This window comes from Eubalaena glacialis, chromosome 11 (genome assembly GCF_028564815.1).
Source record: "Eubalaena glacialis isolate mEubGla1 chromosome 11, mEubGla1.1.hap2.+ XY, whole genome shotgun sequence".
NCBI classification, from domain to species: Eukaryota; Metazoa; Chordata; class Mammalia; order Artiodactyla; family Balaenidae; genus Eubalaena; species Eubalaena glacialis.
Window position 1 is genome coordinate 106,552,590 of NC_083726.1, and position 12,100 is coordinate 106,564,689.

Genomic DNA, 12,100 nt, shown 5'->3' on the forward strand with positions numbered 1-12,100 from the left:
AAATAGTCAATACAGCAAAGCGCCACGTTGGGCTGGTGTGTTCTGAGCCCCTTCGGCCTGGTGCAGTTTTCGAGGGACAGGACCGTTCGGCACTGACAGTTAGGTGGGATCCCCAATCTTGACCCAGAGCAAGCTGTTTTAAAGAAACCTGCTCCACAACCTAAAAGTCCATCCACAGATGAATGGATAAAGAAGATACAGTACATATATACAGTGGAATATTACTCAGCCATAAAAAAAGAAAGTAATTTTGCCGTTTGCAGCAACATGGATGGATTTGGAGGGTGTTATGCTAAGTGAACTCACTCAGACAGAGAAAGACAAATACTGTATATCACTTATATGTGGAATCTCAAAAATACAACATACTACTGAATATAACAAAAAGAAGCAGCCTCACAGATACAGAGAACAAACTAGTGGTTACCAGGGGGTAGAGGGAAGGAGGAGGGGCAATGTAGGGGTAGGGGATTTTAAAAAAGGGGTTTACAGGAAATCATGTATGTGAAACTTTTGAAAATTAGAAAGCACGGTAAAATTTAAAGACTCATTCAATAAAAAAAATAATAATAACAATAAAAAATAAAGAAACCTGCTCCAAAATGAGACAAAATAGCCAAAATTACTTGGGTAGCACCATCCCAACCATTAGGAGAAAGAAAGAAAAGTTGCAGCAAGGAAGCAACTCTCTTTTCCTTGAAAAGAAATTATTTGATAAACAACAAGGTCCTACTGTCTAGCACAGGGACCTATATTCAATACCCTGTAACAAATCTTTTCCATAGTGGAAAAGAATATGAAAAAGAAGATGTGTACAAAACTGAATCACTTTGCTGCACACCAGAAACTAACACAACATTGTAAATCAACTATACTTCGATAAAAAAGAAAAAGAAAAAGAAATTATTTGAAAATTCAATTTAGATCAGGCTTCTACAATCAACAAAACCCCAAGGGCCCTACAGGAGCTGTGGCCTCTGGCCTGGCCAGGATGGGAGCTTCACTTTTCTCTGTAAACCGCCCTTCCCACAGCTTTGCTCTCCCCTGATGCAGCCTCGGCTGCACAGCAGGACTCAGCAAACCAGGGTTCTCTCCTCCCTGCGTCTAATTAAGACCTTCCCCAGAGACACACAGCGCAGCGATCCTCCCAAGTTTTTGGAGCCGTACAGATCCATCTTTCTGTCTTATTTCAAATCCTAACCTCCTAACCACCTCCACACACAGGGGGAGAAATGCTAGATGACACACATGTTCATTTGTAAAGACGTGGAGGAAATTTTCAACGTAATCAGAAGCTTGCCGGAATGACGTGCGATCGTGAAGTTTTACAGACTTAGAGCTAAAAACCCCGCAGCTCACCTCCCTGGGGGCCCAAGTGGCGGCTCCACGTGCTGTGCAGGTCTCGGGGGGGACAGGGGATCAGGAAGGCACACACGAGCACCAGGGCCATGGAGATCACCAGCATCAGCAGAAAGACGGATGTGCGCACGTAGGACGCGATGGAGGGGGCCGCCTTCTGCTCCAGGCCCCCCAGGGGCTCCAAGGGGTACCCCTCCGTGGTGACCTCCGAGAGATGGGGCTTCCCAGCCCCTGTGACCTCAGCATCCGAGTCGGGCTCTGGTGCTTCTCCCAGCGGACTCTTCCCGTTCTTGACCCCTCCGTTCTTCTGCTGCAGGTTAAGCACGAGATCATCTTCACTCTCGTCGCTGTCGGCCTGTGTGAGGGGGTCATACTCCCCCAGGTCCGAGCTCTTCTTCCCTGAAAAGACAGAAAGCCAGATGGTCAAGGAGAACCTGGAAGGAGGGACGTTCGGCAAACACACAGCAACAGTAAACACCTAGGAGAACACACAGAACAGAACAGGATGGAACAAATCTAGGTTGACAAGCCTGAACCTTGGAGCCGTCTATAAAATAGATTCCAGCGAAAAGGGGGAAAGAATGGGGGAAAAAAAGAAAATCAGTGCTCTAGAATTATTGCTTTCATGAGTTTAAGAACATTGGAAAAGAAACAGGGAAAGTGGCAAATTTCAAATACTTTGTTTTTTTTTTAAAAATGCCCTCTCTTAATTTGTGTGACTCTCACTAACGAAAAAGACCATAGCTCTTCTATGAAACCTTCCATACACCTAATGTGCATATTCCCTTTGATTATCTTAGATTGGCGATGTTCCGATCTTTCCTGCGACTCCTGTAAACTTTTTTTTTAAACATTTTTTTTGATTTATTTATTTATTTATTTTTGGCTGCTTTGGGTCTTCGTTGCTGTGCGCGGGCTCTCTCTAGTTGCGGCGAGGGGGGGGCTACTCTTCGTTGCAGTGTGGGGCTTCTCATTGCGGTGGCTTCTCTTGTTGCAGAGCACGGGCTCTAGGTGCACAGGCTTCAGTAGTTGTGGCACGTGGGCTCAGTAGTTGTGGCTCGCGGGCTCTAGAGCGCAGGCTCAGTAGTTGTGGCACACGGGCTTAGTTGCTCCGCAGCATGTGGGATCTTCCCGGACCAGGGCTCGAACCCGTGTCCCCTGCCATTGGCAGGCAGATTCTTAACCACTGCGCCACCAGGGAAGTCCCTTTTTTTTTGTTTTGAAGATTTTTTGATGTGGACCGTTTTTTTAAAGTCTTTTTTTTTTCAGTTTATTTATTTTATTTATTTATTTTTGGCTGCCTTGGGTCTTCATTGCTGCGCACGGGCTTTCTCTAGTTGCAGCGAGCAGGGGCAACTCTTCATTGCGGTGCGCGGGCTTCTCATTGCAGTGGCTTCTCTTGTTGCGGAGCACAGGCTCTAACACACGGTCTTCAGTAGTTGTGGCATGTGGGCTCAGTAGCTGTGGCTCACGGGCTCTAGAGGGCAGGCTCAGCAGTTCTGGCGCATGGCCTTAGTTGCTCCGTGGCATGTGGGATCTTCCCGGACCAGGGCTCCAACCCGTGCCCCCTGCATTGGCAGGCAGACTCCCAACCACTGAGCCACCAGGGAAGCCCCTCTTTAAAGTCTTTATTGAATTTGTTACAATATTGTTTCTGTTTTATGTTTCGGTTTTTTGACCCCGAGGCATGTGGGATCTTAGCTCACCAACCAGGGATTGAATCCACACCCCCTGCATTGGAAGGCAAAGTCTTAACCACTGGACCGCCAGGTAATTCCCTCCACTAAACCTTTAGAACAACTGTTCTCTGCACACTGCTCCTCACAGGCCAATATATGTGGCTTCCCAGTTGTCGCTATGGAAACCACGTAGAAAGTCAAATGCTGAAAGTCATCTGGAGACGTCTTACCAAAAACTTACTTTTGAGAACCTTCCTGCAAGTCTATCGCCCTTTCAGGACATGTTTCAGTAAACAGTGGTTTCCTGAAAATTGCTACTCTGAGCCTGCATGCCGAGAGGGGTGGGATCCAGCCGGCACAAGGAGGTGGAGGACTTGTCTTGAGGCTGGTTTACACAACAAGCACCCTGGTTTTACTTAGACCGTATCTTTGCAGGGGTGGCAAGAGGCGGACATTACGGGGGGCTTAAGCCCACCTCCTCCTGAGCCACGCCTCGCCCTCGCAGCCAGCGACTGGATGTGTTTATGTCTTTATTTCAGGCTATAGCCAAATAAAAACCAAGAAAAAGTTTCTGGTTTTGGAAATTACCTGGTAAGCTATCACTAATGTAAACTCTATGGTTAAATCCTTTGTTAAGAAGACATATAAAAAAGAAAATACAACCCAGATATTTAAAAGGGGAAAAGGAAGAATTTCTCATGTTCTCTGCCTCTGGTCACTGTGATCTTGGTGATGTCACTTCATTTTGTCCAATAAATCCTGAATTTGATTTTTTAAGGTATTAAATTATAAGAAAATAAAGCAATTATTAGAAATTTAATGCAAAATAGTACCTCCAGGATATGCCACAGAGTCAGTGCAGCTGATTCCCATAATTTTTATATTTCCTCTATGAACAATTGGTTTTATTAATTAGGGCCCATCATTCCCTAACCATCCCAGATAACTTTATTTATAATAGTTTGCAAACATAACCATAGGTTGTTGTAATATTAACTCTAATACTTTTTAAAGTTGTTTTTTTTTTTTTTTGGCTAAAAAAAATACACCTGACAGAATGCTTTAAATGTGCTGCCTGCATATGGTGGAGTATTATTCAGCCTTCAAAAGTAAGGAAATTCTGACACATGCTACATACAACACCGACGAGTCTTGAGGTCATTATGTTACGTGAAGTAAGCCAGTCACCAAAACACAAATACTGTATGATTCGACTTATATGTAGTCACATTCACAGAAACAGGAAGTAGAATGGTGGTTTCCAGCGCCTGGAGGGAGAGGTCCATGGTGGGGTTGTTGTTTAGTGGGTACAGAATTTCAGCTTTGCAAGATGAAAAAGTTCTGGAGCTTGGTTGTACAACGATGTGGGTATTCTTAACCAGACCGTGCACTTAAAAATGGTTAAGATGCTAAATTTTATTATGTGTATTTTACCACAATTTTTTAAATTTCAAGTTAAAAAAAAAGAATACACTTGACAAAGAGGAAAACATACACAGCAGCCCCAAATCTCAGGGTTCTTAGAGACCTTGAAGGTCACACAATCCACCTCCACCCCTATTCCAAACATGCACCTCCTTACCAAAGCCCACCAGGCAGTCATACACCTCAGCGGAGGCCTTATCAGGGAACCCACTACCCTCCCACCTAGAAAGCAGCGCCTTACTCCGATTCAGGAATCTACTTCTGGGCATTTGCCAACTACCTGTCTTAGTTTCAATTTCTGGGACCCCTCTTCCCCATGCACAATACTTGAAGATACCAGTACTTGAAGATACCAATCATAAGAAACGTAAGATACGGTATTTACAAGCTCAAGTCTTTACAATAAGCAACCTAAAGTCAAATCTTGGCTCCATCTCTCATTAACTGTGTGACCTCAATTAAATTTCTTCACTTCAGTAACCTCAATTTCCTTATTTGTGAAATGGGATAATTATCGTTCCTACCTCATATGACTGTTATGAGGATTAAATAAGATAACATATGCATGGTTCTCAGTGCTGCCTTAGGGTCACACTCAGCGAATTTCAGCTTCTGTTATTATGGTTGGCATTCTATCTCCCCACTGCCCTCACCCAATCTCCTCAGCCCCGGTTAAGTACCTCTACCTCTTCAACCCATTACTTGAAGAAGCATTGTTTCAGATGCTCACACATCCTGGCCACTCCCCTCTGGACACGATGTGGCATGTCTGTGCTCTTTAAAGGACGGTTCCCAGACGTGAATACAGTCCCCAGGGTGCAGTGTGACCAGGGCAGAGGAGAGCAGAACGGTGTCCCCCCTAGTCAGAGAGGACACTACAGTTCAATTCCTGTAACCTAGGGTCAGGCCAGCTTCCTTGGTAGCCCCATCACACAACTGATTCAGCTAAAACTCCCAAGCACCTTCTACACACACTCAAGTTGTCCTATCATTGCACAATTTTTAGTGAAAACGTTAGCATCGACACTTAACTGAATTCAGTCTCGCTAGTCAATCTTGCTAGTCAGTTTCCACCTTGCAACAAACACAGCCTAAAACAGCACCTTTGCCAAAGTGAAATCATGACTGAAATACTGGCGAACAAAACGGTTTAAAGGAAATGCACTTTTATTATATGATATACTATCACAGGCAGGAAGACAGCTCGACTGCACACGCTGCAGAAATCTGTAAATTCTTTAATAAATCCGTAAAAATAAATTGCAAGCATTCTTTGAAAAACAAAGCCGCTGTTGAACTGATCCCTCTAACAAAATTATATGCTTCTAGTTAATGATGGCAAAGGAAGGCCTTTCTGTCTGTCTCTTCCTAAAACCAGGGGGCGGGGGGATAAAAAGAAAAAAAAAAAAGGGAAACAGCCACATTCCCAAACTAGAATTTATGAAAAACCGTTGCCAAAGGCAGTGAAACTTGTATCCAACTGAGGAAGTACAGTAAGAATAGGGACATACATTTCAAGTCTCCAGCAATGAGGAGAGTTCACAGAATTAATAATGGTGATGACGTGGATGACAACTGGAAAGGTACTGAGAGCTACTATGCCAGGCACTGGTCCAAGCACTTACAGGGATTAACTCATTTAATCCCCACAACAACTCTAAGAGGTAGGTATTATTATTATTCCCATTTTCATCAAAAAGATGAAAATATAGAGAGGTAAGTTGCCTAAGATCACAGAATTAACAAGAAAAGCCGGGATGCAACCTCAGGCAATTTGATTAGAGTCCACAGTCCTAACCCATCGGTTATGCTGCCTCCCTTGCTCCACGGATATAAAGCCAAACCAAATAATCTCTTGCTCGGAAAGACAAAGTTTGGGGTCCCAGAAGCACCAGTGAGCCCCATTCAACACCACAGAGTCAAAGGCGAGGTTAAGACTGAAGGAGAAAAAGCACAAGCTTCCCTCTTTATAAGAAGCAGGCTGGCAGCACGGCAGGTTAGAAAAAGCGCTGGAGCGCTCTCAGTTCTCGAGAGGAGGATATTTTGGACAGTGTGGGTCCAACAGGGAGACAGAAAGCAGACAGTAATTCAAAGAGGACAGTTTCATATAAAGAATTATTAGACAGTGATAAGAGAGTAAATATAAATATGGGAAGAGAAATCCAAAAGGTATCCTAGGATGGGGACACTGTATCCCAGGAAGGACAAACTTGGTATTTAAAGGGTCCAGATCCACTTTCACAGATCAGGCAACAAAACTGAATGTGCAGCTCAGGGGCAATAAATTGATAACTGGCACAAGAAGCAAAGAGAAGTAAACACTAAGTCAGCACTCTAAGGCCCCGTGACAAACGCCAGCCAGGAGAGAAACATCTGCAAAGGAAGAGCACGGATGGGAAAGGGATCTGAGCTGACAGCCTAAACTAGATTCCAGCCTCCAGCTGCCCCAGCCCACGGGTCAGCCAATAGCCGGCTGTAAAACAGCCACCCATTTAAATATGAAGAGAAATCAGAAAGGAGCCATCATTAGTACTTGGTCCATAAGCTACTGCAAAGTTCTACAAATACCTAAGAAAGAAGTTACAGCAAAACCTAGCGAACGAAACCGGCTACAGAACAAATGCTGGACAAATTATACCACGATACGGAAGAGATAATGAACCTATACTTCCCCCTGGGATCCAAGAAATTCAAGAAATAGTCTTCTCTGAAATAAGGGCTCATAGGAAAAATATAGTATTTCTAAGAAGAAATGACAATCCAATAAAGAAGATGAAAAGTAAACAAGGAGAGCTCAGGAAAACGATGGAAGAAAATAAAGCAATTTTAGGGACTTCCCTAGTGGTCCAATGGGTAAGACTCCGCGCTCCCAATGCAGGGGGCCCAGGTTCAATCCCTGTTCGGGGAACTCTATCCCACGTGCATGCCGCAGCGAAGTCCCGTGTGCCGCAACTAAGACCTGGCACAGCCAAAATAAATAAATAAATAAATTTTAAAAAAAAACAATTTTAGAAAGGATATCCTTACGGAGATCAGCAAAAAGAACCAACATGGCTAAAAACAGCATCAGAGACTTAAAGGATAGACTGTGAAAATCAAGCAGGATGAAATGGAAATAACAACAGTGGCTGGCAGTTTTGAGCACTTACTATGCTCTCTTCCAAACCCTTTTACTGTCTTAGCTCAGTAAATCTTCATAGCAACTCTTAAAGGTAGACACAGTATTATCTCCATTTTAAAGATGAGGAAACTGAGGTTTGGAAGTTTAAGTACCTGGCCCATAGTTAAATAGCAAGTAAGTGATAGTACAAGGATTCAAACCCAGGCAGTCTGCCCTGAAGCCTGGACTAACTATCTCTGTGCTTCCCATGGGAAAGATCAAAGCTTTTAAAAGGACTAGCGAGAAAGGGATAGATATAAAGAACAAAAGTGATCCAATATATGCATAACTAAAAAAGAGAACAGAAAAGACAATGGAACCAAAAATGACATATAAAAGATATACCAAAAAGGTTCTGCAGTAAAGCAAGACCTAAAATTGCAGAATAAGGGGTCCACTGAGCCCCAAGAAAAACTGATACAGAATAATCAATATTGAAACATATCCTAGTAAAGGCACTGAACTTCAAGGACAAAGAAGGAATCATATGAGCAGGCAGGCCAAGGGAAAAAGAATCAAGTCATTAATGATGGGACAAAAATCAGGCTGCCTTCTCCACAGTAACATACGTTTCTAAACGACAGTGCGGCAAAATAGAAAAATCCTCAGAGAAAGAAGAGGGGGCCGCAAAGTCCAAGAACTGACCCACACACGACACTTCTGAAGTACAGAGGCAAGCATGCAAGAACGCAGAGGCTTTCTTCAAGGGATCACAGAAGACTGCGACGTGTTCATGCCCAAATTATAGAGGAAGATAAATATTGACTTTAACACTATTAATATATATTTTTCCAGAAAGTGCAAAGACAAGCCTCAGCTTAATTATTACAGACTGCAAGTTTTAATTAGAGAAGTCCTAAGTAAATTTTTTTTTTTCTGTCTACTCACAGAAAAAGAGGTATACGGTACGCTGACTTGCCTAAAATTATACCCAGGCTGAGGAATAGACACCAAATCCTTGCTTCAACTTTCCCACCCTCTTGTCTGCTGATTTCAGCTACCACTCACATTTTTAGTCAATGAAAGGTTTTCAAAGAATAAAGAGAGGACACTGATTTCAGAATAAATCAACATAAATGAGCTTTCCATGGCTGTCACTTTTCCTTATAGGAAGACTGGGGTTACTAGGTAAATAGCATTCCCAAAAGGGGATGGAGGAAAACATCAGTAGGAAAGACATGCAACTGTACCACCCCCAAGTGTTTTCAGGAAAACATACTATAATATATACTATTCTATGACATGCACTACACTTTACATAGACTATCCTATACACTCTACTGCAACTAAAGGTAAATCAATCGCATCATGAATTAGTTTATCCAGGGGCACATAATCTTTCCAAGTTACATATAATAAAACAAACCATTACAATAACATTATGCTCTTATATTCCCTTCAGTGTTTGACCTTTAAACTTTTAAATGGACTAAAAATATATATTCTTAAGAGATAAGTTGCCCCACCCCCTGCTTTATGACTGTCACACTGCCCTTCTGTTTCTAATTAACCTCATTCTATGCATGTGGACCAAACATCTTTCCATCTTGAGCTTGGTGAAAGGGTATGAGACTGAAATACATCCCCAGCAACTGTTCTTTCTTCACCAGGTTGATGGACATCTGTCATATGCACATTACATGAGGTCTTCCTCAAGGTAACACATTTGTAAAGATCATGGTGCTAATGATGAAGATAAGAATGGTTAATTAACACTTACTGAATACTTAACACATGTCAAAGGTCAACAAACTTCTTAAGGACATCCATCTCTTTTACTATGCCAAATAACCCTACTGTGTGGCATACAGTGAATGTTCCACAATAACATTATTATTACATATGAAGAAACTAAAGCTTAAAGAGAATAAGTAACTAATCTGATAAAGAGTGGATTTAACCCAAGTCTGTCACATGCTCTTCACCACCATTCTACTCTGCTTCCTTACACGTAAAAATAATGAGGATGTCATGGTGGTGATCATTTTGTAGTATCTACAAATATCAAATCATGAGGTTGTACACCTGAAACTAGTATAATGTTATATGTCAATGATACTCAATTTAAAAAAAAAATAGTGAGAATGTTAACTAAGTTAACATGATACAGTAGCCCAAACAGGACAGTAGCTTCACAGACCCAATTACAGGGTATCCAAAAAGAGCTATAAGAAAGCAACTTCTACCTAAAAACTGTATTTGGGGTGGAGGGGAGAAAAGGGCAAGAGGGAGAAAAGCAAAAGCACAAGCAAAAAACAAAAAACCCACATCACATAAAAGAACATATGGCCTTTGTACCTGGGCCTAAAAGTATCAAACACTCCTGAGTACTCAGGGCCTGCTGTTACCCAAACACAGGCCCAACGACCAGACTGTGCTTCCCCTACGCTGTCGGCTGACCAAGCGACTGCAACTGAATACTCCAGGAGTAATAATACCAAAGCCTCCTCATGCAAAAGAGCTCAAGAGTTTCGAAAGCAGGATTTTGTTTGCATTCCCAGCCTTTGAGAATGACAATTACCTATGCTGGAGGGGAAGCAGGGGGGCAAGGAATCTAAAAGAAAACAAGAAATAAAGCTAAATATGTCTGACATCCCATTACCCCTTGGGAGGATATCATCCTACAATAAGGATACACAAGGCTACTCTCTTCAAAGTTAATCCTGCAGGCAGAGGGACATGTCCCCCATTCCATTCCAATGTTACATACACATTCCAAGAGAGATATTATCAGTGTTCCTTCCGATGTTCTACTGAGCACATGTGGGGAAAAAAAAAAAAGGTGTCTGAGGTCATGAAATCTGGGAACAGAAATGAAAATTCATACCAAATTCATATCCAACCCAGTGTCATCCGTGCCACCACGTAGCAGACTGGAAACTCCTTGAGAAACAGGACCCGGTAATCCCCCTGAAGCCTTATGCTGGATGTCCGCCAGACACCCAACTAGCACTTTCGACCCAAGCCGGGAAAACAACTGTTTTTCCCACTAACACCTTAAGTTACCATCAAACAAATGTTTATAGCTTAATATTTAAAACTTATTTAGGTTAAACTATAAATTTTTCTAAAGCCTTAACGTCTAAAATTTATTTGGGCAGAATAAATATACTTTTATTAAAATAGCACGTTTCTAGTAGCACAGTCCCATGCTGGAGGTTTAAGAGGAAAAACAAAAACAAAAAACTTGGAGCTGCTGCCCAAAGTACTGAATTAGCTCTGGAAGTTGACATCACGAGTGCCTCCTGAAAGAATATTTCATCCATTATCTGCAACTTGCAGGTGCCAAATAATTTCCCTCATAAATGCTCAGGCTCCAGAGCCAGAGGCCGAACAAGTGGAACCAAAAGCCCAGGATCTACAGTCAGAAGACCACCCCCCTCCATGTTCAAGTCCAGGCTTTTCCAATACTGCTTGTGCGACCCTGGACAGGTCAATTTGCCAAATAACTCATTTTTTAGGAGGGGACATGCCTGTCCCACCTACCTCAAGGCAGCATCAATGTTGTCATCAAGTGGAGAGGCTGCTCCAAGGGGTCACTCGCCATCCTGCCGCTCCCTGACCCCGCCCAGGTCCAGCCCAAGAGGGAAGGAGTTGGAGACCCTGCGGTACCTCCTTCGCGTAGCTCGAGAAAGGATGCTAACCTCACCGCCCTCCGCTGGGGACAGTGGCGACGCGCGCCCTGACATTCGCCGCCGCCGCAGCGCCGAGCCACCATCCATACGCGCCTCCAGCGTCCCCCCCTCCGTGTTTCCCAGGCTCGCCCAGCGCTGGCGACCCCCAACCCGCCGAACGCCTCATTTGCCCCCTGGTGGCGCGTGGACCCCAGCCCGCGGGGGCTGCAGCGCCTCGCCTCCCCGCGCCTGCAGCTGCGCCCGGGTTGGGGCCAGACCCCGATCGGCTTCGCCCCCGGAGTCTCGCCTCCCCATCTCCCCAGGCCCGGCGGGGGCGGGGTGGTCGCGGGGCTGCGGTTTCTTACCCGGGAGCTTGAGCGCCCTGGACAGCACGGTCGCCATGGCGGAGGCCCCGGTGCGCGTGCGCGCTCTCGCGTCCTGCCGGGAAGTGTAGTTCGCAGTCGGGGTGCGCGAGGTCAGGACCTGGAAAGGTGGGAGCCGGACCGCGAGGCAGGTCCGGGAGGAGGGGCCGGGCTGCGGCATCCGCGCCCACGTGAGCTCTCCTCCCGCTCCACTCCGCCCCCTCGGGAACAGACCCCTTACTGGGCAGGTCACTTCACCACTCGGAGCCTCACTCTCCTTCTCGGTGAAATGGGGAAATAATACACCGCATAGGCTTGCAGTGAGTATGGAATGAGATAATAGATAGTAAAGTAGGCCCGGGTTGTGAAATGCGTGTGGACTTTGGAGTCGGACGGGATTTGAATCCTGCCTGCATCCATCACTCGCTGGGCCATCTTGGGCAAGTCACTCGGTATGGCTAAGCTTCAGCTTCATCTTTTAAATGGAGACAGTACCACCTA

The 12,100-nt window shown here is 44.4% G+C and overlaps 1 protein-coding gene across 1 annotated transcript in view; it reads right to left on the reverse strand.

Annotated features, from left to right (window-relative positions):
• FAM234B (family with sequence similarity 234 member B) overlaps positions 1-11,672 on the reverse strand; it is a 36,358-nt gene extending 24,686 nt beyond the window's left edge. The window contains exons 1-2 of the mRNA XM_061205764.1: positions 11,603-11,672; positions 1,360-1,758 (exon numbers count right to left, since the gene is read on the reverse strand). Coding sequence (XP_061061747.1) covers positions 1,360-1,758; positions 11,603-11,639 — 436 coding nt within the window. The 5' untranslated portion in view covers positions 11,640-11,672. The remainder of the gene's footprint in view (positions 1-1,359; positions 1,759-11,602) is intronic.
• Positions 11,673-12,100: the final 428 nt, after the last annotated feature.